This window comes from Miniopterus natalensis, chromosome 19 (assembly GCF_054644295.1).
Source record: "Miniopterus natalensis isolate mMinNat1 chromosome 19, mMinNat1.hap1, whole genome shotgun sequence".
Taxonomy (NCBI): Eukaryota; Metazoa; Chordata; class Mammalia; order Chiroptera; family Miniopteridae; genus Miniopterus; species Miniopterus natalensis.
This window is the reverse complement of record NC_142099.1, coordinates 5,002,527-5,028,424: the sequence shown is the minus strand read 5'-3', so window position 1 is coordinate 5,028,424 and position 25,898 is coordinate 5,002,527. Positions and strand designations below refer to the sequence as shown.

The 25,898-nt window shown below is 44.0% G+C and overlaps 2 protein-coding genes and 1 long non-coding RNA gene across 5 annotated transcripts in view; 2 read left to right on the top strand and 1 right to left on the bottom strand.

The window, feature by feature from the left end:
* The first annotated feature begins 6,940 nt into the window (after positions 1-6,940).
* PSMA5 (proteasome 20S subunit alpha 5) lies at positions 6,941-21,099 on the top strand. 2 transcript variants are annotated; one of them, XM_087827918.1, is made up of 10 exons: positions 6,963-7,065; positions 7,921-8,049; positions 10,698-10,764; positions 13,084-13,210; positions 15,408-15,475; positions 16,391-16,498; positions 16,583-16,641; positions 17,217-17,319; positions 17,617-17,703; positions 20,848-21,099. In XM_087827918.1, coding segments are annotated over exons 2-10 (699 nt in total). In that variant the 5' UTR covers positions 6,963-7,065; positions 7,921-8,047; the 3' UTR covers positions 20,926-21,099. The 2 variants fall into 2 exon arrangements, with proteins under 2 accessions (XP_016078912.1, XP_087684044.1); XM_016223426.2 differs by lacking the exon at positions 7,921-8,049 and having other exon boundaries at positions 6,941-7,065.
* Positions 16,936-25,898, bottom strand: part of LOC148090847 (uncharacterized) — a 79,453-nt gene continuing 70,490 nt past the window's right edge. The window contains exons 4-5 of the long non-coding RNA XR_015716116.1: positions 19,643-19,734; positions 16,936-17,555 (exon numbers count right to left, since the gene is read on the bottom strand). This is a non-coding gene — a long non-coding RNA (uncharacterized LOC148090847). The remainder of the gene's footprint in view (positions 17,556-19,642; positions 19,735-25,898) is intronic.
* Positions 24,509-25,898, top strand: part of SORT1 (sortilin 1) — a 54,954-nt gene continuing 53,564 nt past the window's right edge. The window contains exon 1 of one of the 2 annotated variants that reach the window (XM_087827916.1): positions 24,509-24,841. In XM_087827916.1, the coding sequence (XP_087684042.1) occupies positions 24,524-24,841 (318 nt within the window). In that variant the 5' untranslated portion in view covers positions 24,509-24,523. The remainder of the gene's footprint in view (positions 24,842-25,898) is intronic. The other variant, XM_087827917.1, reaches the window with a different exon arrangement.

Sequence of the window (25,898 nt, the reverse complement as noted above, 5' to 3'; positions counted from 1 at the left end):
GCTGGCGCGGCGGGGCCGGGGCTGGGGCGCGGCGCGGGGCCTCGGCTCCCTGGCCCGGAGGCTGCGGGGGCCGCGGGCGGGCGGGGGGCTGCGGGCCCGCGGCGGGGGGCGCGAGCGGCGGAGCGCGAGCGGCCGGCGGCGGCCCGGGATCCAGGCTGGCGGGGGGCGTCGCGGGGCGCGGCTGCCTGCGCTCGCCGAGATCGCGGCCGCCGCGCTGCCCCTCCGGCTGCAGAAAGCCCCCGAGTCCGATTCAAACTTCTGTCAAACTCGCCAGCGCACTTGGCCGCCCAGTCACGTGGCGCGCGCTCGGGAACCCTCCTCCCGCCCCCTGCGCCCCTTTCTCAGCCCGCGGGGCTCCTTAAAGGGACCTGTGGCCTCCCCGGGCCGTTTGGCCGCGAGGGGGCTCAGGTTCTTGGCCAGAAGCCTCCAGGGCCAGACCGGACCCGAGGGAGACGCCGCGGCCGCTCCAGCCCAGCGCCGGAGTCGGGAACTGGTCTGCGCTCTGGGGCGCACCGGTTCCTAGCTCGTCTTTCCCTAGGTCCCTGGATCTGGTGCCATTTTTCTTCTTCTTCCACCTCCCAATACCCAGAACCTAAAGGATTTTCAAAAGGCGCTAGCGGGGCTGCAATCCAAGTCTAAGGTTACGGTTAACAAATCGCTCGCTTCCAAAACCTTGGAGAGCCGGTACAGACAAAAAGGGCAATAGAATATAAGTGGTTCGCTTTTTATTGTTTAGCTAGGCGTTGCTTTACCTTTTTAACAACAAAAGGCATTTGCATGTCATGATTTGAACGTTATTAATCTTTTAAAAGTATAAACTCAACTTGGAAATAGCCATCACAATTTAAATGAGAGTGAAAATAAAGTCCGAGGGCTAGGGGGCTCAAAGAATGTAATTTGTATCAAAAAGTTGGCAGTGTTGCATTATGCTCAATCTTAAATCCATCCCTAGCTTTCAAAAAGTGTTCGGCTGGAGCCCCAAGGGAGCAGTCAAGAATTTTACACATTCAGGTTACCGGCTTGTAAATGTGAGCAGTGGAAGAAGGTTAAGTGATCTGTCCAAGGTCACTGAGTGAGCCAGTGGGCAGTGCCAGGAGAGACCCGGCCCAGCGCCTATTACCCACCTCCTCACAGTCATTCTTGAAAGTCCCCTCTGAATGACTGCTTTTGAACAAACATTTAGCTATCAGTCAATTCATTCCTGCATTGAGTAAGTGCCTTCCCAAAGTTAGGGTAGGAGGGAGTGGCTGGATCAGATGTCTGGACTTGGAGGGAACTTCCCCTGATTGCAGACAAATCTAGGCTAAATAAGGAACTGAGTCCCCAATCCAGTTTTTAATAAATTGACCCAGAGTTTTAGGTTCCTTTTCCGTAAAGATGGGGATAATAATTTCTGCCCTATTTACCGTATAAGGTCATTATGAGGATTAAGCGGTGCTTGCAGGAGGCAACCAGTCGATGTGTCTCTCGGACATCGATGTTTCTCTCTGTGTGTCTCTCTCTCCCCCTTCCACTCTGAAAAGCAATGGGAAAAAATATCCTCAGGTGAGGATTTAAAAAACAAAACAAAAAAACAAAACAGAAGCCAAAGACAGAATCCTGAGGTATCAAAAATTTCAAGGGAATAAGGAGAGATGAGTAAGGAAGACTGAGAAGGAACGTCCTCTATTTTCCCAGTTATTTTTATGCCCATAGCACATGGCACATGGCTTTACCTCTAATGCTTGGAAAGCCTTCCTGTCCCTGGGTTCATACCCCTCTCATGGGACTTTATACAGATTTTTATTAGCATTTATTTCACTGCATTTACATTATATGTCTGCTTCTTCCACCAACCTGAAAGCTCCCTCTGCTGAAAACTTTATTCATCTTTTTATCTACAACTCTTAACATAATGCATAGTAGGTGCTAAATGAATGATGCATGCAGCAGGGAGACATTAGTAATCCACAAATAGAGTGTGTAATATATAAGCATCAGAAAGTGTGAATATGTCTTTTATGCCTTTCTAAAAGTAGTAGACATGTTGGAAAGAATTCACCAGCAAAGCCATCTGGACTCTTTTTTTTAGAAGGTTTTAAATTATGAATTCAATTCCTTTAAAATATAAAATATAGACTTTTCTATTATTGTTTTGGTCTTGTTTTCTTTTTCAACAAAATTTTCCATTTTATCCGAATTGTCAAATTTATTGGTATAAAGCTATATATGATACCCTCTTATATTTTTAATGTCTGTAGGCTCTGTAGTGATGTTCCTTTTTTATTGCTGATATTGGTAATGTGTTTTCTTACATTTTTTCCTTTATTAGTCTTGCTAGGAGTTGATGAAATTTTTTAGTATTTTTGAAGATTAATAAGTTTTGGCTTTCTCAATTTTCTCTCTTGTATATTTGCTTTTTATTTCACTGATTTCTGGTTTCATTTTTATTTCCTTTCTTTTACTTCCCTTGCATAAATGTACTGTGTCTTTCTCTAAATTTCCCTCTGAGCTCTGAGTCCCACAGGTAGTCCTCTTGCCAAAGTGGCCCATTAAAGGAGTCCCAGTCTTGAAAGAATGAGGCTGCATGATTATCCTGCCATGCTCAGTTATTAGCTAGGAACAGGTTGTGGGAAGTATGGCCTCAGTTGTGAATCCAGGTCAGTAGCTGGGCCCATTAACAACTATGCTCTGCACAGCAGGAAATCCAATGGCCCATTTTCAGAACCAGCACAATTCACTCCTTTGCCCCACAGACCTACTATTTTTTTTTTTTTTTTTTTTAATATGTCTGTATTGATTTCAGAGGAAGAGAGAGAGAGGGAGAGAGAGAGAAAGAAACATCAGTGATGACAGCCATTGATCTGCTGCCTCCTGCACACCTCCTACTAGGGATCAAGCCGACAACCTGGGCATGTGCCTTGACAGGGAGATGCTCAAGTGGACCACACGGATTCTGTAGAAAGCAGTGCTACTTTCTGTTGATCAGGATCAATTATCCTTGTCATGATTGTGACTCCTCTTTTTGCCTACAGGTCCCTGGAATGAGTCCAAAATGCAGCAGCAGTCAGAGCTTGTAGTTCAACCAGGATTCTAGGTATTCCATTAGCCCAATATAGTAATGCTGGCTGAGGATCTGGGGGTAGAAAGAACCTGATGTAGTCAACTTGTCACCAAGTAGCTAGTTGGTCTCCTTGAGTAACAGTGCCATATTGGGGGCTCAGCATTGGTCTCCGTTGCTGACAGGTTGAAACCTTTAGGCATCAGTAGCTAAATCAGCCTTTGGGCCCATACAGAACCTCCATTTCTGCCATTGTGGCCACTGCATTTATGTGCCTCTATTAGTTTCTTAGGGCTGCCTTAACAAAGTACTACAAATTTGGTGAGGCTTCTAATGTATAGATGGAAAAGTGTCATGTTTTATTATAACATAGTTTTTAGACCTCTGTGATTCATCTCTAAAATAATTACGGCAGCTTTCAACTAGGGGATAATTTTATCTTATTTTCCTTGTCAAAAGTGTGCAAAAAATTACCGAAACATCTGAGAGCTCTCATTCTGTGGGTGAATACAAAACTTTTATTAATGTCCAAATGATCTGCATTTCTTTAGGAGGAAATAGTCCTTCTCATTTCTCGGTATTTCACCTAGGGATTGTAACCAACAAAATTCTATTTTACAAAAAACAAAACAAAACCACAAAGGAAAGAAAAAGAAAAGAAATACTAGTTTTAAAGTACATTTTAAGAGTGTCAATTTGATATACTGAATTTTCTACTTTAATTCTGCAAGTGACACATATATTAATCTCTATGTGGCTAGTATGTTTGTAGCAATCAATAAATACTTGTTTATTTACTCAACAAATATTCCTAAAGCATCTACTATATACCAGGTGCTAGGCTGAATAAGACACGGCACTGGTGCTCAAAGAACTCACATGTCAATTACTTTAAAAAAATTATTTATTTTTATTGCAGTAAAATACACATAACATAAAATTTACTATTTTAATCATTTTTAGGTGTAGAGTTCAGTGACATTAAGTACATTCACACTGTTGTGCAGCCACCACCACCATTCATCTTCAGAACTTTTTCATCACCCCCATAGTGAGATTTTGTGCCTATTAAACAATAATTCCTCCACCGCCATCTTCCCCTGCCCTAGGTAACCACTATCCTACTTTGTCTCTCTGAATCTGACTATTCATGGGAATTCATATAAATGCAACCATATCGTAACTGTTCTGTGTCTGGCTTATTTCACTTAGCATAATGTCGTCAAGCTTCATCCAAGTTGCAGCACATATCAAAATTTTATTTCTTTTTAAGGCTGAACAATGTTCCCTTGTATGCATATCCCACATTTTCTTTACCCTCAATTGCTTTACTTTTTTAAACAGCTCATCTTTCATTTTATTTCTTTCAAAGAGATACCATGAGGTTTTAAAAATAACTTTTTTAAAGGCAGTGTCTATAGCATTATAGTAGCTGCCCAGATGCCAGTTCCCTGCTTTTGCTGCCACCACCCAAAGTACAGCATGAGGTGCTCTCTTTAATGGTTCAAGTCTCGGAAACAAGTCCAGAACTTTTTCTTATGTATCTCTCTTTATGGGTCATCAGGACAGTTATGCACACTTTTAGGTGTCCTTTTTTAAAGTAATAATTTCTAGTTTACCTACAGTCAGAAATATACAAGTTAGGGGATTATAGGTACATAAAGAATATAGTTTGGGATTCAGTTCTTACTGGTGTCTTCATTTGGGTAGTGTCTCCAGTCCATCCTGACTATTCTGCCAGTTTATTTTGCCCCAGGACCCATGTGCTTAGCTCTCCAGGATGTTTATATACCTTTGGCAGTTTCTGAATTCAGCTCATTCTCTCCTATTTTACTACATTCCTTTCCTTTCTGTCTTCTATGGCTCCTATATTATTTTTCTCAGAGGGACACCTGGTCCAACTCTTAATAAGCAGTTATTTATTGAATTGAATATGGGCAAGAAACTATACTAGGTGCTGGATTTTTATGCCATAAGGATCCTCTTTCTTGGGAGAAAACGAGATGTCCCTTCTTACCCACAATCGGCTACCTGCAGCTCTCCTTCATTCATTACATAGGGACACAAATATTTACCCAGAAGGAATTCCACATTCAAGTAATTTTGTGAGACATTCACTCCATATCCAATATTACATATAGCACCTTGCATCCTTGGCTGTGCAGGAAATACTATGCTTGAGTATCTATATAGGTATATAGGTAGTTACTAGATATTAATTTCAAAAGAACTTTGAAAGAGCAAGCATAGTGAGTTGAACTAACATTTTTCAATAGGCCACATTAGCTGACCAGAAACCTAAAGGACACCCTCGGAAATCTAACAGATCCCTGACCAGTGCTACTCGGAATTTCTCCTCAGTGTTTATTAACGTGTGGAAGTTCTGACTGTCTAGGGACCGCAAAGCCAAATTCCTACTGAATTCATGAAGACAGGAAATAAATGATGGGAAAAACAGATATCGATACCCAAGAGGTATTTTTCTAAATTTCCCCTGGTCATTTACAAACCTAATCTAGGGCTAAGTATGAACTTTGAGAGATACAGGCCTGGAGAGGTTGAGGACTTGACCAATGGTATCATATTAACTGGAGCTGGAACCCTGGCATTTCCCTTTCAGTCATATATTGCCCATTCAATGTCTTCTTAACTGGTTATCTTTCTTTCTTTCTTTTCTTTTCTTTCTTTGCTTTCTTGCTTTCTTTCTGCTTTCTTTCCTTTCTTTCTTCTTTCTTTCTTTCCCTCCCTTCCTTCCTTCCTTCCTTCCTTCCTTCCTTCCTTCCTTCCTTCCTTCCTTCCTTCCTTCCCTTTCCTTTCCTTTCTTTCCTTTCTCTTCTTTCTTCTTTCTTTCTTTCTTTCTCTCTCTCTCTCCCTCTCTCTCTCTCTCCCTCCTTCCCTCCCTCCCTCTCTCTCTCTCTCTCTTTCTTTCTTTCTTTCTTTCTAATGCTCACCCGAGAATATATATAGATTTAAACTGATTTTAGAGAGTAAGAGAGAGAGAAACACTGATGGGTTGCCTCCCTAAGCGCCCATCAAACCTGCAACCTTTTGGGCAAGGGAGGACGCTCCAACCGACTGAGCCACACCGGCCAGGGCTGGTTATCTTTCTCGAACAAATAATTCACTTACGGTCTTTCTGCAAAGCTGTGAAGTTGCTGTCCTACCCTACGGAAGGGAAACGAGAAGCATAAAAAAGGCGGCACCATCAGCTAATTCCTCCTCAATAACAGAAAAGGCAGAGAAAATCTGAATTCCGGATCCGGAGCTGAGTCACCAGGTGGAAAACCTGCACTGGGGGCGGGGTGGGGCGCAGGCCGCTGCGAGGAAACGCTGGTGAAATTACCTTGACCACGCGGACACCTGAGGACTTGCGGACAGACTAAAGGCCACCACTTTCCTCAACAGCCGCGGCAGGGGGGGGCAGAAGCGAAGAGACCCGCTCCGGGCGTCTGCTCAGGGCCTGGGCAGCGGCCCCTCACCGCCCAGGTCCAGTCCCGGGGCCCTTCACACGGCACCCCGCGGAGGACCGCTGCTGGGCGCCAGGAGCGGGGGATCAAAGCGCGGCTGCAGAGCCTGGAAAGACGGGGCCACGGGCTCTGGCGGGATTACGGGAGCCGGCGAGGGGCTCACCAACTCAGGGTTCAGAGCGCCCAACCCTTACACCTTCCCTAACAGCAGAACTCCCACCGCACGCCCGCCGTTCCCAGCGCCCCTAGCAACCACCTGCGACTTAAAGCGGAAGCACGATCGTTATCCCGCCCTCCCCGGACCCACCAAAGCCTGGCTGGGCAGCTCGCTGAACCAATCACGTCAGCGGGAACTACGGACAACCAATAGGAGGCAGGCACAGGGGGGCGGGCTGAAGGGGTCGCGGGCGCACGCGCAGTGGGGAGCAGGGCCTCGGTTCCGTAGCGGTGTGGGGGAGTTAGGTGCCGGTGAACTCGTGTTGGCCCTCCAAATCCCCGCGTAGCCGCCGCGCCTTCTCCTGCCCTCGCCATGTTCCTCACCCGGTCTGAGTACGACAGGTAATGTGCGGCAGGAAAAAATGGGGTTGGGGTTCTGGGTGGGCCGGCCAGGGGCCCAGCCTCGGCCTGGGTTCTGCCGTGTCATGGGGCGCCCCAGGAACCCTCGTTTGGCCCAGGCTGGGGATCTCTTGGCCTCCCCGCCGCCCGCTGTGATTCCCCAGGCTAGACTCGTGCCAATCGGCCACCCTCGTCCTCCCGCTGAGTCACTGCTGGGTCCTAACTCGGTGCGGAAGCGAGAAGCTCGGCTTTGTGCTCGGAGGAGGCTGAGGGGCGGCAGTCCGACCTTTAACCCGGGGAAGGCCGGGGTCACCCCTTCCCGGTTCATCGCTCAGTGCTGCCTTCTTAAAAAATGTAAACGTGCCCCCTGGGAGAAAGAGCAACCGGAGTGTATCTACTGGCTCTGACCGTTCCAGCGGCTTTTTATTCTCGGAGAAGAACCTCGTGGGAGTTTCTTAGTCGTGGGGATAGAGCAGCCTTTCCTTCGATTGCTGGGACGTAGAGTTTCTCTAAAAGCGAGAAGGCAGCCTCAGCTGTGCCCAGATACAGTGTCTGGAGTCTGATTTTATCGGGACTGGTATTTAGAGGGGTTCTCAAAAGTTTCCTCGTCACCCCGATTCCACTAGCCCTAGGCTTTTCTCGCGCTTAAAGAGTTTAAAGCAAGTTAATTTGTGTTGAAGGCCAGACCTGGCTTCTAAATCAAAATCGAGATTGTCGTATTTATTTCAAAAAAAACTTTTCAGGGGTTGGAAATGTTAAGTAATATTAAATTGCACATATGCTGCAGACATTTTTACTTTCAGTTTCTGTTTTGATCAGTTAAGTTTAAACATAGCTCTTTTTTTCTTTTTTTCAAAGACCAGGCAGATGTTTTCTTTGCACCCCGTGGCTGGGGAAGCTGCTTTGCCTGTCAGGTATTCATAGACCCTGTCAAAAGTTTTACCACCTGGAACTCGAACATTATCCTGTTACCGACTCATAGAAGATGTATGTGAAGTCTTAAAACTTGACATCTTTTCCTACTGTCCTATAAAATGACTTTGTTAGTTAGTATTTAGCTTCCAGAGCATTGAAGGTTTACTTAACATCTTTATTGCTGCTTTGTGTTACTTATTTTTGTATCTTCCCAAGAAGGCTGAAATACAACCCGTATTTGTTTAAAACTTATCTAATGTACTTGGATGTTCGCTGGGTACAAGGCACTGTTCTGGTTGTACAGCAGTGAACAAAGTGAAGATCCTTGCCCCATATGGGAGACTGTCTTTTAAAGAACTGTTGACAAAAGTAACTACAGTATGAATTAGAAATGTAGTCATGTCATTAGAGAAATTCAGATCAACCCTGGGAATTTTGATGAGATTCCGTTCAGTATTAGGGGATCACGGAAAACTTCACAAAGAAGCTGATATTTAAACTGAGTCTTGAGAAAACAAGATTTTGATAAATATGGACGGTGGAAGTCAATAGTTTTGAGGCAGAGATATAGGATGTACAAAGAAAGGGCAAGCGGAGTGCATATTTGGGAAATTCCATTCTGTCCGGCACATGATATATATTTGGGAATAGTGGGAGATACGGGGAAAACAGGATGGTGCTAGATAGTGAGTGGTTTTTAGTATGAAGTTAAGGAGTTTGGGTCTTATTCTGTAGGTAACTGGGTGCTGTAATTTTTGTTTTAAGAAGTTTCATTGTCATAATTGTTTTATAGTGATTAATTGACTGGATTAGGGGAAAGAGTAAGTCAATACCAGTTAGAAGGCTATTGTAATAGGTGAAAGGTAATGAGGGCATTGAGAATGGAAGGAAGAGAGTGTTGAGTTACTGTGTAGGAGGAATTGATATGAATTGATATGACTTGGCATATGGTTGATATGGGAGAGGATGGGGGAATGAGTCAGATCATTCAGAACTTTCTAGCTTTGAGAACTGGGAGATTGGCAGTGTTTTGAAATAAAAATGAAGTCGGAATGGCAGGAGATGGAATTGGTTTTGCAAGGATGGTTGGGTTTAAAGAGATACTTCAGATTGGAAAGTGTTGAATGTTTGGTGCTCAGGGGATATCCAAATGGAAATGCTCAGGAGGCATTTAGATTAATAAGGGAAGGGGTCAAACTGGTAGTAGAGATTTAGAAGTAGTAGTTTGTACTTGGCGTAAATGAAATAACCCATGAAAACAGTCAAGTTTGAGAAGAAGGCCAAGAGCAGAGCCCCATATTAGGGAAGGTGTAGTAATGCCCCACTAAAGTGAAGTTCCTGAATTAAGCTGAAAATACTACATTGGAATAGTACTTTACACTTTACAAAGTTCTTTTACACTCTCTGCAATTCAATGCTGATTATCTTGTGACAGAGGCAGGATAGGGTTTGTTTTTTGTTTTTCCATTCAAAGGAATTAAAGCTAGTAAGTGACAGAACTAGAACTTAACCCCAGGTCTTCTGTCCTTGGAGTTTTCTCCCACTGATTTAAAAAAAACTGTTCCTTAGAGTCCTACACTTCCTTATAAATGACCTCAGGGATGTTACCTCTGGGGTCAACCGGTGGCTGGGATGGTGGGATTCTCCCCTGATTTAGCCAGAATAATTCCCAGAGTCAGTGTAGTGGAATAGTTGAAAGCTTGGTCTCTGCAGTCACTTTGCCTAAATTCTAATTCTAGCTCTGCCTCTTATATGCTGAGTAACTTGGGGCAAATTGCTTAACCTTTTTGTGTTTCCACTTCCTCATCTGTAAAATAGTATCTATCTTAGAATACTACTTTATAGGATTATTTTGATGATTAAGTGAGTTAAATCATTTAAAATGTTTATAACAGACCAGGCATATAGTAGTTATGTAGTAAAATGTCAACTTGTATTATCTGTTTTATATTTGGGGATTTATATAAAATTTCTTTTAAAGGAAGAGTTCTTGATAAAACAAATTTGAAAACACTATACTATACTATATCGTTATATATTTCAAAATCCAGACTCCATTATCCAAGGATCATACTATTTTCATTCATTTGTTCAAGTATTTTTAAAGTGTCCATTGTGTGTGGAAAGGCTTTCTAGCTAAGACCACTATTGATGCCTCTTCTCCATAGGAATTTCCAACAGACCGGAGCAAGGAAAGGTGGGAGCTGTTTTAGAGAGAAGCAGCCTGGCATGTAGTTGGTATAAATGTATGCTGAGTGAATGAACTAAGTTTGGCTTTAGGACAACACAGATCTTAGTCTGTAGTTAAGGTAGCATTACTAATTCCTGCAAATAAGTAGTGAACACCTGTGACCGTCTTTCACTGAGAAGTAGGATATTAACACCAAGCACACGCAGTGGGGCGAGGATAGGGATTCGTGCCCCCAGGCTCCGGCGGGAGTGTACCAGAGGAACTCCAGGCTTGGGAGTGAGTCGCCTGCTCTCCTTGGATGAGTCTGAAGACTTTCTGGGAGTGTTCTCTGTATAGGTTCCATTCCTTGAAAAGCTGTTTATGTACCCCACCCCCACCCCCCAAAAAAAGGTACAGATTGTTGTGGTAAAGAATAATGACAGCCTGCACATCTTGTGGTCATTAGGGGTAGATGTCAAGGAGCTGCAGCTTAGGAACTCTGCGTATTTTTCCTGACAATTTTTAATACCTTTTCTTTTTTTAATTATAGGGGTGTGAATACTTTTTCCCCTGAAGGAAGATTATTTCAAGTGGAATATGCCATTGAGGCAATCAAGGTAGAGTATCAAGTGGCATAGTTTTTGAAATTTCATGGCAACCAGACCATTTGCTGGCAGACCATTTAGAGTCAGTGTATATGAAAATAGTTTGTAATGGTCTAGAAATTTATCCTGTATCAAATCAAAAGTCTGACTTCCTGAATTTTCCTTTGGTTGGTTCTAGTTTTGCTCTGGAACCACACAGGATGTTTCAACCTCTTCCATAAGACATTTCCTCACGTAATTGGAGAGAGCTATTGTGTTTCCTTTTAAGCTACCTCTTCTAGAAAGAACGTGTTGGCAGAAATGGTTGTATGAGAATCTGGAAAAGGGGGAAAGAGATTCTGATTAGTTGGAGACATAGAAGTGAAGGAGGAAGCATTGTGATACATAGCGGGACAAAAAATGATGGGCCAGCTTCAAGTACCCATCATTTCTATTTCTGATCATCTTTGCCCTATATTGAAACCATACATTACTATGAAGTATGAGACTATCAGAATTCCAAGCTGTGGCATTTATTTTGAGCCTTAGCTAAGACAAAAGTTCTGCCCAGATGTGCAAGCCTCAGTTTTGGGGCTTCTTTAAGTCCCTTACCACTAGTAATTTCTAGATTGCTTAGCGATAATGAGATGGTATCTGATCTCCCTAGTCCTAGGTTGGGGTAGAATAGAGATAGTGATGTGGCCCTTAATGGATGCAATTTAACCTTTGTGAAAATTCAGGCTCTTTGGTGATTAAATAGCCAGGCTTGTTGCCTTGGCAACTTAGGAGTAGCTGATGAGAAAGTAGTTTGATAACTATAAGGATTTAGTAGTATGAAAGGAACTGGAGAAATGGCTAAAAATGGCTGACAAGTAGAAATTATCACTTGGAGGTACCGGACGGATGGCGTGGGTGAGATTTAGCCAGCAGAGGTGGGGGGAATGCCTTTAGAGTAGGTTTCTTGGGGGAGGGAGTGGAAATCTGTGTCAGTATTATACTGAGCATCTGGACATTGGTTACTACTGTTCTAATGAGTCATATTAAACACTACGGAGAGTCTATGTAGATGTTCCCTCTTTTCTCTTCTCTCTCTCCCCAGCCCCACCAACGGGCGGTGAAGTTTAAGCAGAATTGTAATATAGAAATAACTGGGGGTAAATATAAGTGTACAAAAGAAAATTATCTTGATTTTGATATATTTTACAAAATAGCCTGTTCTCATGCAGACGTGTTAAGTGTGTTATGCATAATGATTCATGGAATTCTTGGAATCCTTTGCACTAACAGGCTCCAGGAGTCTGACGCTCACACTGGCAGTCACTGCTGTGTAGGACTAACTGAAGGTAATGGTATTTCAGAGGCAAGAGCACATAGTCTTGGAAGGCTTTATGAATGATGAGTGGATTTGGATAGGCAGGGAGACAGCATGAGCAGAGGTGCAAGGGTATGGGATAACAGCATGAGAAGATGGGTTGGGCTATTCCTGAGGGATTTTGTTGGAAAATAATGAGTAATAAAGTTGGAAGAGAAAAGTAGGATTAGGTTTTGAGGGCTCTGGAAGCTTATTTGGATTTGATGTTATAGGCATTGTAGGGAGATATTAGTTCTTTAGAGAAGTAGTGTAATGAAAATAGCGTTTTATTGGATCCGTCAAGTCATAACAGGAAAGTTAGATTGGGGGAGAAGAATTAAAGATGGGAGACTGAGTAGGAGGCTAATGTATTAATTTTCCCTTCTCGATGTATTGTTATTATTATCACCATTTTGTAGATAAGGAACCTGAGACGGGGGGTAGGTGACTAGGATGGTGGCATGGAGATGAAGAGATGAAATTAAGCTATACTGTAGACTGCTAGTGACCTCGAAAAATTAATATTTTTACCTTGGTGGTGGTGGTTCTTTATTTTCCTTTTTTGTTTTATAGTAAATTATTTTTCTGGAGGTAACATAGATTTGAAGAATATCCCCTTTTGGAACAGATCAGGATAGCAGAGGTGAAAAGAAACCAGGCCCAGAAAAAACATTATAGAGTTTTATTACTTCCTTGCCCACTATGATTAGAACTTTAGAATCTGCCCCTCTCCAAAATATTAGCATTAAAGTTGGTCATTTTCCAGATATTTTCAAGACTTTGTTGAACTTCCCTTTTAGAAGCACAAAATTCTGTAAATCAGTGCTCTTGCCATTGACAGGAGCAGTACATTACTGATTGGGGGGCTCCTTATCCTCTCTGCGTACTAGCTATGGCTGATTGAAGTGTCTATCTTGTGAAGATATACAGAAAGATTCCTGGTGAGTATGTGAGACTGTGCTTTGACCTGTACATGATAACCATAACATGTTTCTCTTTAGCTTGGTTCTACAGCCATTGGGATCCAGACATCAGAGGGGGTGTGCCTAGCTGTGGAGAAGAGAATTACCTCCCCACTCATGGAGCCAAGCAGCATTGAGAAAATTGTAGAGATTGATGCTCACATAGGTAAGGAGCAGGGAAAAGCTGCTCTGTAGGATCTGGCCTGGGCTAATTAGGCTTTTTTGATGTTCCAGTGGAGGTTCTTTAGATGAACGTCAACTTCTAGGCAGTAGGCCAGTGTGCATAATATAGGAGTAGGAAGCAATTGTAGGGCCCACTTCCTCCCAGAAGTTCCTTTCTCCCTCAAATTTAGATTCTGCAGATGTGCTGGTTGTTGAAATACGTGAAGGTTGAATCATAGACCAGCTCCTTATGATGGCTGGGTCTTCATTGATACACAACATTAGCCCAGGTAGGAGGCCACCAGGAGCCGAGGATTCTGTGAAGCAGAGGATGATGTAAGAAGCTAGAGTGTTCTCTAAGGAAAGAGGAATCCTAAGGATCTTTAGTGACTAAGGTTCAGAGAGTGTAAGAATAATAGACCTTGACCAGATCAGTCCTCTGCCTCTGTTTTCAGATTTATCCCTTTACTCTCTATCTCCCCCTACTTCTTCCCCTCCTTTTCTTCTGTCTCTGTTATAATTCCCGTGCCTTAGCTTCATGAGGAATTCTACTTATTTATAAGCCTGGCATTTTAGTTGACTGTCCAAATTTTCTTAACCTGTCTAGTTATCTAATTAACGAAACATTTGTAAAAGTTATTAATTGCTGGAAGGCATCGGAATGAAATGCTGTGACCACTCTGGAAGATTTACATTCTCTCTCATAGATACAGAAACTGAAATTTAGTCTTTTATGATTAGAGCATTGTGTCTACTTTATCTCAGGACACCTGTCTTTTGGAGGTAGGTCAGTGTCACTTCTGTGAGCCTACTATGTGCCAGACATTGTGCTAGTCACCAGGGATACAGAAAGGAATGAGACATAGTCCTTGTCTTGTAGAAGCATACAGTCTACCTGTGGAGATGGGCATGCAAATAAGTATATGCAATTATGTGTCATAGGTGTTAAGAAAGGCTGTTGTATGTGCTCAGTAGGGGTACAAAGGAGGAAATAATTAGTTTTGGCTGATGCTTAGTGGGGCTTCCAGAAAAGGGTTCCGTAAAGAGCTGAATTGAATTCCACAAGGTAAAGAAGTTTTACCAAGTGAACAAGTGTCCAGCTATAGCAGAGGAGAGCATTCGACTCAGAGGGAGTAGAAATGAGCAAAGCCTTGTTGTGTAGAGTGTAAAATACCCTGGGACAACAGTTTGATATGACTGGGAGGTGGATGGACTGTGGCAAGAAATGAGTCTGGGGTCAGACAGTGAAATTCCTTTTTACCAGGCAAAAGAGCTTAAGCTTGATCCTTTTGCGCTGGTGAGAAAGGTTTTAAGCACTGAGGTAGTACCAGATTAGGGTTTTAGGAAGACCATTCTGGCAACAGTGTTGAAGGTAGAGTGAAGGGGGCTGAGACCGAAGGCAGGGAGACCAGGTAAGAAATTGTTTTAATCCAAAAAAAGAGAGATTAGGGCTTTAACCAAGGCCGTGGCCAGAGAACGGAGAGGTAAGGACTAATGCTAGACAGGTTAATCACATAGAGGTTGGTAGAATTTGGGATCCAATTGCTTGTGGAGGCCAAGGAAGCAGATGGAGTCTGATTTGAGTCTGTGGTACATCCAAGTTGATACATTAAAGGAGTCATTTGGCCTTATAGGTCTGAAACATGGAAGTGAGACCGGAGCTGAGATTTGGTTTTGCGTCATGGCATGTAAAGTAACAGCCGTAAGCTTGTTCTCTTGAGCCATCAGGCAGACTTCCCCTCTAGTACACTAGCTGGTTTGTGTTTGATCAGGGAAATGAAAAGGCTTTGACTTTATTCTAGGGTCTTCCATCGAAGCTTATAGTAAGATGGTTGTTTTTTCCCTTATTTCTCCTGTTGGGGTGTTGGTGTTTGCTTAGTTTGAAAATGCTTCATGGTCTAAAAAGCGCTAAAGAGATGCTTACGGATGTAATTTGTGGAAATTCATGTTTGATTAGCTGTTCTTCTCTTTCTTCTATCTTAATAGCTGGACTTCTGTGTCATTGTGGATGGTTTTTTATTTGTAATATAATTATACTTGGAGTTCAGTGCAGCTAATTTCCCATCTGATCTCTTGAGTATATTGCTGTGGGATTGCTGAATGGCGCCATGTTTCCACTCCAGAATTTCCGTATTTCCTGAGTGGATGAAAGAGTTCTACAAGGATTTGGCCGCTGGGTCACTGTTGCTTTTACATTACAGGTTGTGCCATGAGTGGGCTAATTGCTGATGCTAAGACTTTAATTGATAAAGCCAGAGTGGAGACACAGGTAAAATTAGCATCATCTCTCCCCTTTACCATGGTGCTTGAGTTCCTGTTTAGTGATACTATAGCCATGTGGGTTGTATTGCAGGTATCTGTGTTAATATCAGATGTAGCTCCTGGGCGCGATTTGGGTAGAATCCCTAGTTATAACTTTCCGAGACTTGGCTGCTAGCCACCCAACCATCGCAGCTTTAAGGACGCCCTGGTAAATGGTGCTGACAGTCTCTTGCTTCTTGATTTGCCCTCTGTAAAGCAAGCATCACACTGCATTCTGTTCCCTAATTGACTTTCTGTGGGAGCACCATAGCAGGAGGTAAACACAGCTAAAGGACATTCTCCCTCCAGCTGCCTTTGCTGCTGGGCTTGCAAATAACAGCTCTCCCGTGGTGAGTAACGGAGAGGTACCAGGTGATAAATGCTGGTGAGGAATACTGATTTTTATTATTTTTGTAAGTGAGCACCTGCTGCCTGGAGAGCGGACTAGTAAAAAAAAATATATGTGATGGGTAAAATTTTTTGCACTTATTTGCAAGTTTGCTGTCAGTACTTATTTGAGAATAAGTGATTAATTTCAACACTAACAGAACTATGAGATAGGCAAGTGGCACTCTGCTATTAGCATTCACTTTGTGACAAGACTGACCTTGGTGCTGTGAGGGGTTAACCATTTTTCAAGGGAACAGTCCTCCAGTCCAGCATCGCTTGGAGTCCTTTCGGTAAAAGTTTATCTGCAGAGCTGTTTCTCTTCCTCTCGCTTAGTCCCAAGCGTTTGAGTTTAGTGTTAAGGAAAACCCTGGAGCTTGAGGCTTCAGGCTTTAGTTTCCAAGCACAGTTCGGGGGCTGGCCTGTGTAGTGGGCGGTGGGGCTGCTTTACTCCCTGCTTGTTTGGAAGGCAGACCATGCCTTGCTCCTCTCCTAGAACCACTGGTTCACCTACAATGAGACGATGACGGTGGAGAGCGTGACCCAGGCCGTGTCCAACCTGGCTCTGCAGTTTGGAGAGGAGGATGCTGACCCTGGTGCCATGGTGCGTATGCCGCTGCTGTCCTAGGGGCCTGGGACACTGTCCTCTGAGCCCGTTATCTTAATGCCTTTTGTTTCTTGGTTCTAGTCTCGTCCCTTTGGAGTAGCACTGTTATTTGGAGGAGTCGATGAGAAAGGACCTCAACTGTAAGGACCATTTTGCTTGCTTCCTTTTTGGGAGAAGTATTTTAATTTGGGATGGAGACCGGTAGTTTAAATGAACTGAGAAGATTATTGTAGAATTGTAAAAAGTGAAGGGCTTCTAACTCTGTAAAGTTCAGTGATTCTTTGTTGTTTATACAAAGACAGATTTGGGGGGTCCTCTGAAGAACACACGGATTGGAACCAGTGCTAATTCTGGAAAGAATTAGTGGTGACTTTGTTACTGTAGCCAGAGGATGTGCTTTAGAGCTTTGCTTTGGAATGTTGATCCAATCCCTGTCCTCAAATATTATTTAGGTAGGCACATCCAAGTGCCATATTTATATACACAATACTACACTTTCTAAATCCCCCTTTTTAAGAGCCTTTAGTTTTCTTAAACACTTTTTAAAAGATCTGGTTTCTCCAGGCAGAGGACATCTTTTGGATCTGTGCCTCCATATTTTGGTAGAGTTTTCCTAACTGCAGGCCAAGCATTTATATTTTTTAGGACATATTTGCTACATAAAATGACACCATTCTTAAGCATTTTAATCCTCTTCTTTTGGGTTTTTTTTCAGGTTTCATATGGACCCATCGGGGACCTTTGTACAGTGTGATGCTCGAGCAATTGGCTCTGCTTCAGAGGGTGCCCAGAGCTCCTTGCAAGAAGTTTACCACAAGGTAATTAAGCATTCTCACTTGTGGTATGTACATCTAGACCACATCTGTTCTGATAACAGTTCTCACTTTTATTATTTTTTAAATCAAGATGTAACTTATATACAATAAAGTGTACAGACTGTAGAGTTCTGACAATTGCATATACCCTTGTCTCCACCACTAGAACACTTCCATCACCCCACAAGATGCTTGTCTTCTCTCCAGTCCGTTTCTTCAGGGAGGCATAGGGCAGCTCCCTGAAGGAAGGAGAGATTATGTACAATTAATGGCTACTCTTCTTACCCTCTTTGTTTCAAGTCCATGACTCTGAAAGAAGCCATCAAGTCCTCGCTGATCATCCTCAAACAAGTAATGGAGGAGAAGCTGAATGCAACTAACATAGAGGTATTTCTGTTTTACAGTTTTTATTCACATATCTTAGCTCCCGTTGCTGAAGAGTGAGTAGATTGAGAAAGTCACAGTTTTGTATGCTCAGGTCTTAAGAAGTTATATCTTTTGAGTAAGCAACTTCAGTAAAGCAGGAGTGGCAGAGGCCAGAAGCTGAAGTTACAGAGTGAAAGGAAGCTGACAAAATGGACCAAATAAGGGTCTGCTGCTTTCTCAAGACACTGACTGCAGAGGGCAGCATTAAAGAAAAGGACTTTTGTCTTTTTAAGAATAGGGAAAGACTTGAAAATACTCTGTGGGCTGAGAAGAAACTAGTGGACAGAAAAATGTTAAAAGAAATGAAAGCACATGTTAGATAGTGATGGAAAAGTTCTAGAAGAGGGAAGGCACATGGTACAAATGAAGGAGTTGGTTTCGAAAAGTAGAATTCATTCAGCATTATATGTATTGAATACCCATTGTATGCCATGTACCACAATAGATGCCAGGGATACAGACACAGAAAAATCCAGTTCTCATTAAGTTGCATACTGTGTAGTGTGGAGGACATACAGGTAATAACATCTTGGGGCGACACTTCTGTAATAGTAATAAGCGTGAATTGTCACAAGAACATATGACTTACACTGGGGCTTTGGGAAAGCTTACTGAAAGGTGATGTCTGGAGAAAAGACAAGAGGAACTTTGAGGGTTTTGTCTGAATGTTGGGGTGTGAGATGTAAGACAGGGAGGTGGCAAGAGATGACACTGGAGAGGCCTGGACCAGGTTCCAAATGCCCTTATTCAGGGCGCTGAGAGTAGATGGGAGGAAAGGAGGCAGTGATGAGTAAAGATGAGGTAGGTTTGGAGGTGAGTTGGGAGAGCGGTCCTGCGTGTCGTTAGATTGTCTGCCGAGGGTGGGCGGATACAACAGTGAAATTAAGAGAATGGGGAGTATTTGGAAAAGCCAGATGGACAGGGAAAAGGGAAGACGGGCATGAGCGAAAGGATTGCTGGGTCTCATTAAAATACTAGCTGAGGCTGGAATCACAAAAATTGTAAAAAGTCAGGATAGTAGTTACCCCTTGGAGGCCTAGTATGTATGTGTGTATATTATATTTCAATTAAATTTTTTTAAAAAGGTAACCGAAGCTGTAATCACAAGTCAGAAATTAAACCAGTCAACTCTTCCCAGGATATTTGTCAGCTGTACTCAGCATAAACTAAGAAAATGTGTGTTTGTGTGATCCCTGGTGGAGGGCTGACTGGTTGGGGCAGAAGAATGAAGAGTCCTGGAGGGTGCTGTGGGTGTCTCACAATAGAGCCAGGTCCCATAGGCTGCAGTGAATGGGGCAGAACTGGACCCCAGAACAAGGCGCTGGCCGAAGGAAGTCTGGGAAGAGTTGGAGGGTGGGGTGGGGGACGTTTGGCTTGCTCCTTGAGCAGTAATGGGGAGAAGGATTTGGGACAGAAATGGAAAAACTTCATAGACATGCTTTTTTCACCTTCTTAGCAAAGATTTGAAAAACGAGGTGCAGGACTCGCAGTGAGACACTGATCTTGACCCTCAGGAGGGATCTTGTCTGTTCCTTCTATTTTGTTTTCTTTGGTACTGAATGAGATAGGGTCTTGGGTATTTCTGCAAAGACTATCTCCTTGCCACCTCAGTAATTTAAATGTAGCTCTGTTCATTTCACAGTGAAGGTTCTCAGGCTGCTTGGTTCAACTGAAATGGCAAAGATATTTTATAGCTCACTCAATTTCAATGCAGCTGTAGTGGTGCTTGAGAAGAGGTGTGTCATATCCACACCCTACCATTAACTGCATTACTTTCTGACTATAGTTTCTCTTCACATTAAAAAAGGGCACTTCGGGCCTGGACGGTATGGCTCAGTTGGTTGAGTGTTGTCCCGTGCACCAGAAAGTCACTGGTTCGATTCCTGGTCAGGGCACATACCTGGGTTTTGAGCTTGATCCCCGGTACAGGTGTACAGGAGGCAGCAGCCGATCAATGTTTCTCTCTCACATGGATGTTTCTCTCCTCTCTCTCTAAAAAAATCAATAAAAACATTTTTAAAAAAGACAGTGTGAGAACATTACATTTAAAATAAACACAGCTTTTTAGGCAAAGGTGAAGTGGCACCTGTTCCTCAGTATTGCCCCAAAGTAGGTATGATTTTGTCAGCAGAAATGATGGAAAACTTGATGGTTTTAAATTTGAAACTAACCATCTTCTGACCCTAGTTTTTTATTGCTTAAGTAGATTATAATCTGAACTGCTGGTTATTACTAATAACTTCAGTCACTACTGATTTCCTGTCAATGTTAATAGAATCTTTTTATGGCCAGTCCTTTTTAAAAAACAAAACATTTTTGCTAAGTTGCCATATAGACAATGTTAAAGAAAATAATACCTAACAATGATAGTTAACAGTTATTTGGTGCTTATTATAATGTTTTATCCACTGTTCTAAGCACTTTGCTACATATATTAACAGATATTTTTTAATGGATTTAAAAAAATAATGTTTTTATTGATTTTAGAGAGGAAGGGGGGAGGAGAGAGAGAGAAACATTGATCAGTTGCCTCACGAATGTGCCCCAACCAGGAAATGAAACGACGACCTTTGAGTGATGGGACGATGCTCAACCAACTCAGCCGCACTGGCCAGGCTCATAACACATTTAATCGTCATAGTTACTCTGAGAGTTAGGTGCTGTCGTCATCCCCATTTTACCAGTGAAAATTGATGTACAGAGTGGCTAAGTCACTCGCGGTCACACATACAAGCTCAACTTGCAGGTGTGTAAATATGCTTTTAATGTATTTCTAAAGGAATCTTTAACAGAAAAAATACTGACCCCGTGTAACTGGCTGCTGCTTTTGTGATCCTTGTTAAAGTAATTTCAAGAAGTAACAGTGATGCCAGCTATTTGGTTAACTAAGATGTGTGGGTTAACCTCAAAATAGAAAATTTGGTCAATAAAAATTTTTATTTTGGAGTCAGAGAACTATTTTTGGAAGCTGCTGCCGGAAAGGATATCCCTGGGACAGCAGATCCCTCAGGTCCTGACGACCAGCTGCATCACCAACACAGCTTCTCTTGCCGGTCAGTGGACTGGCCGAGCCCCCTTATTAACCCTTCACTGTTTTCTTTCCAGCTGGCCACCGTGCAGCCTGGCCAGAATTTCCACATGTTCACAAAGGAAGAACTTGAAGAGGTTATCAAGGACATTTAAGGAAGTGCGATCCTGAGCTTCTCTGGGACAATTTCAATTCTCCTGATTGCCCTTAATTTTTAATTCCAGCTCCTATTCCTTGGAAAATCTCCAGTGTATGTGCATTTTTTTATGATGTCTGTACATAAAGGCAGTTCTGAAATAAAGAAAAACTTAAAATATTTGTTAATAGAGTATTCTCTTCTATTGCAGTCTTTTGTTCACAATGCTTATGTTAAGGGGCAGAAATGATAGTATTCATATCCCTACCCTCTCAGGACATCTAAAGCTGTCTTAGTCGTTCTCTACAACAGAATCAACTGTATCATGAGTCCCTGTGTTCTGGCAATGAACTCAAAACTCATCCAGCTCCTCCCAGTGGTTTAAGATATTAATACCACTTAAACCCATTTCAGTACTGTAGTTAGTCTTAAGTAAATAGGTATTTTTGCTCCTTCCCTTATATGAAGTAGACGCTCCTAATTGATTATCAAAAGAACATGTTCCGAGGTCCTCCCCAAACACTGATGTACAGCTAGAATGTTGTACCAGTTCTGGTATCTTAATAGACAATTGGGAAAGAGAGGTTTTTTTGTTTGTTTGTTTTTTTAAAATACATCTATTGATTTCAGAGGAAGGGAGAGAAAGAGAGAGAGAGAGAGAAACATCAATGTTGAGTCATCAATTGGCTGCCTCCTGCACGCCCCCGACGGGATGGAGCCCGAAACCCGGGCATGTGCCCCGACCGGGAATCGAACCTTGAGCTCCTGGATCCTAGGCTGATGCTCAACTGCTGAGCCACGCCCAGCCGGGCGAGAGGTGGTTTTTTTAATGAAGTTAAGGACTGTAAAAGAATTGAATTCATGATCTTGGTCTCACTGGCAATCAATTAGAAATGAGGAAGAGAGAATGCTATAATTCAGAAGTAGTTTACATTACACTTTGGAATATACTATAAACTTCCCCCATTAGAGATGCCTTTATATGAGACTGGTTGAGATTAAAGACTCAATCTATCGGGAGCCTCAGAAATGGCCATATGAAGTCGATACTGTTATATTTAACAGATAAAGAAGCTAAGGCTGTGTGACTGGACACAGAAAATTAAGCTATTGGGAACTGAACCCAGATTTTCTGGTTTTAAATCATCAACTCTTGATTTTACAATGCCAGGTCCCTTGCAGCCTAGACACCTACTCAGTAATAGGGAAATCTTATTAAGATTTAAGATGTTACTGCACCATCCACCATGTGTGGGAATGGACAAAACATGCTGCTTTAGGGAGAGGTGAGAGTTGCATCTCTGGTCACATGTATTAGGTAGGAAATAGAAAACAATTACTAAGGAATAGCTTCAGTTTGCACTGCCTGGGCAGTGTATTTTTCTATAGACAACTGCTGAAACAAATTTCATACCCTCTAATTCTAATTTTAGAATTCTTGAAAGAATAGAATTCTAGCATTCTTGAAAGAATAGAACTTTGGTTTCTTTGTAGAATTTTAAGATTTTTCTACAAGGGTTCTTGTGTCCAATTTGAAAAGAATCAAATAATCTTACTAGGAAATGTAATGGCTTTATGATAGGAAACTGCTTTCTATTCATCTTTTTGCTATAGAGTTAGTTTATCTGGGAGAAAAGTATGTTTTTTAGTAATAAGAAAGATTTACATATTTTAGTCCTGCAAGTCAAGAAAGATTTTATTTGCAGTATTTCACAAAGGAGATCTGACAGGGCAACTTCTGTATTTAGTGCCTGTGTCATTAGACTGAAATACTAAAACCATTTATTCACTCAAACATTTTCTCAGTGCTGTATACAAGATACTATGTCCCTAGCAACTGATAAGGTTTGAGGAAGGAACTATGTGTTTTGGAAGCATATAATAACTAAAAACTATATATTAAAAAGTGAAGGTAAATAATTGCAACAATTTAATATTTAAAGTGAGTGTGTTTAGTAATTTCTCCAGTAGATGGCACTGTTGAGTTGGCTTTCTTTTCAGACAGTAAGACAATAGACCATTCATCTTTGTGTCACTAAACAAAGAAATATTCCTGTATAACCCCTCTTCTCCCCACAGCTAATCACATGCTACTGGAACTGACTGTCTTGTGATCTACCCCATAGTTGGCATAGATTAATAAATAATCAGTATTTTAAAAAATAATGCGACACATGGTTGTGGATGGAAAGGAACACATTGTTCATGGTTTCATCGAGCTTGATCCTGTCATTTCAGTAACTGAAAACCTTGAAGATATGCTAGTGATTCTCCCATCCTGCTCAGATGCCATTCAAAAATCTTTCTCATCTTACTATGCTTGTTCTAGAAAAAAAATGTAAATTTGTAAATCTTTGCTTGCAAATTAACGTGACTAGAAGGATTTTATTGTAAACACTGGGCTGGGTGAAGTGCACCATTTTGCTCTACAGTTAATAGATTCTCATTTGGGTTTACCTCCAGCTCATGGTTAAAGGTAACTTTTAGTAGCTTTCTTTATTGGGGGTGACTTTTGCATACTTGGTATCTTTCTATTCTCTGCCTTTTCTGCTGAACAACTAGCATTCTTAAGGGATAGAATCAATTAAAGTGAAGATCTAGAACTGGTTTTACCTGGACTGCATGTTGGAGAAGTTATGTGTGCAGTTCCCGCAATAAAGGGACCAGCTAAGTGTTTTTCTTACTGTGGGCTGGGAGCTAATTTAGGGCACATCATAGACTGAAAAAACAAAGTTGTGCAAGTGAACTCTGCGGGGTTCGGGCACTTTGGCAGACATAAATATGCATCTATGAAACGATCATGCCTGAAGGAGGCACTGGGCGATCCTCGTGCCCGCTTTGACCTGCCCCTAATGTCTAAGCTACTTGCTACCTCCAGGAAAACCAATAAACCCCGCCCACCTCTGGCCTAACTCCGAGCAGAAGAGGAAGGTGAGTGTGAGGCCATACGCGGTGGAGGGACTTGAAGTTCGCATGAATCACGAACACCCTGATTCTATCTTCTCCGTGGGCTGTAGCCCACACGATTCGCATTCACCTTGGCAGCGAGGTGGCTGCTTCAGCAGACAATGGGCGCGCCAGTGCGCGGGGCTTAAAACCTGAAGCACCGGTTCGTGACGAAGCCCTGTTTTCCAGCTGAGCGAGCTCAGGGATTCCCTGGGGACATTTTCCCGGCGCTGCCACCACCCAAAGAATTTGGGGGGTGGCTCTGGGGGAGAGGAGGCGACTGACCCAGCCCAACTTGAGGGCGCCCAGGGAGCGGCGCGGGGTCGGGCGCCACGGCGCGGGGAGCTTGGCGAGCTGGGGAAGCTCCGAGCAACTCTGCAAGTCGGGCCCCGAGACGCGGCGAGGCGGGGGATGACCTCAGCCGTCTTGCCACGTTCCAGCCAATCAGTCCCGCATCTTGGCATCCGAATCCAGGACCCCCGAAGCCGGAGGCGACGCGGGCCAATGAGAAGCGAGCAGGGAAAGAAGGACAGGCGGCCGGCCTATGGGGCGGAGAGGCCCGGCCGCGCGTATCCAAGGAGCGCCGCGCTCGGGCTCGGGGGTGTGGCGCGGCCGAAGGGGGTGGGCGGGCGCCGGGCGGCAGGTGTCGGCGGCGTCGGCATTCGGCGGCGATGGAGCGGCCGCGAGCAGCTGCGGACGGCCTCTCGCGCTGGCCCCACGGCCTCGGCCTCCTCCTCCTCCTCCTCCTCCTCGGCCTCGCGCTGCTGCCGCGGCCCGCACTCGGCCAGGACCGGCTGGACGCGCCGCCGCCGCCCGCCGCGCCGCTGTCGCGCTGGGGCGGCCCCGTCGGGGTGAGCTGGGGGCTGCGGGCGGCCGCGCCCAGGGGCCCGTTCCCCCGCGGCCGTTGGCGCCGCAGCGCGCCCGACCAGGACGAGGACTGCGGCCGGGTCCCCGACTTCGTCGCTAAACTGATGAACAACACGCACCAGGTGAGCGGGCGCCGGGCCCGGGCGCCGCCGGGACTGCGGGGTGCCGCCCAGCCCGCGCCTGGGCCGAGCCCCCGGCCGCGGCCCCGAAGCTGCGGCGGGCGGGGTCGGGCCCGGGAGCGGCCCCGGGACGCCGCGGCTCGCGCGGCCGTGTTTCGTCACAGGGGAGGCCGCCGAGCCTTTCCCGGCGTTCTGTTTATCAAGTTGTCACAACCTCCGGAGTGTCGTTGTTTTCCGCCTGTGTAAACAATCAGGACCCAGTCGCGCTGTACCTCGCCGGGAAGGTGGGGGAACAGTGACCTCTGAAGTGCTTGCAGAAAGTTGGGCTGCGCAGAATCCAAGGTGTGTCCTCTGGGTCGGTACTTTCCGGGTGGGTAGGGGGTGTTCAGAAATCCCAAAGCAGTTGTTCGGTTCCCGAGTTTGTTTGCACAGGTAGAGGAACAAGCCTGGAAATGGGATGACAGTATGTATGTCATCTCTCTTAAAAACACCTTAAGTTTGACCTTCCATGGTGGCATGGGACTCGGGCCAGGAAGTCTGTGCTCTGTAACAAGGTTTTCAGCAGCTGAGAAACACGTCGTAGATCTTCAGCTTTGAGCTAGGTCCTAGTGGAAAACTTTTTGAATTGTGGCAGTTGTGTCCCTAGAGGCAAGCAGCTCAACCCTTGTGCCCCACTGGATTGACAAAGCCAAATTGTTAGGCATGTCCTGGCTCCTTGTTCCAGGGCAACTTGGGCATCTTCCTCGCGCACTTTTTCTAGAAATAAGTTAATTGTTGCTACCCACATTTTCATAACGTATTTTCAATTCAATATATTTTCTCTGTTACATCCCTTTCTTCGTCTCACAAAGAGAGGTGCACATGGGGACAGAGATGAGTTGTTAACTGCATTTGGCCTGGGATAGCCACATTCATACCAGTTTCCCCTTGAACTGTCTCCCCTCTGCCTGGACTCTATTTGTTACCTGTGCTGAATTCTCAGATCTGAGACCCCGGGCAGTTGCCGTCAAGGCACAAGCAGGCAGCATTGAGAAGCGCTTAATGCAGCCGTAGCAGCAGC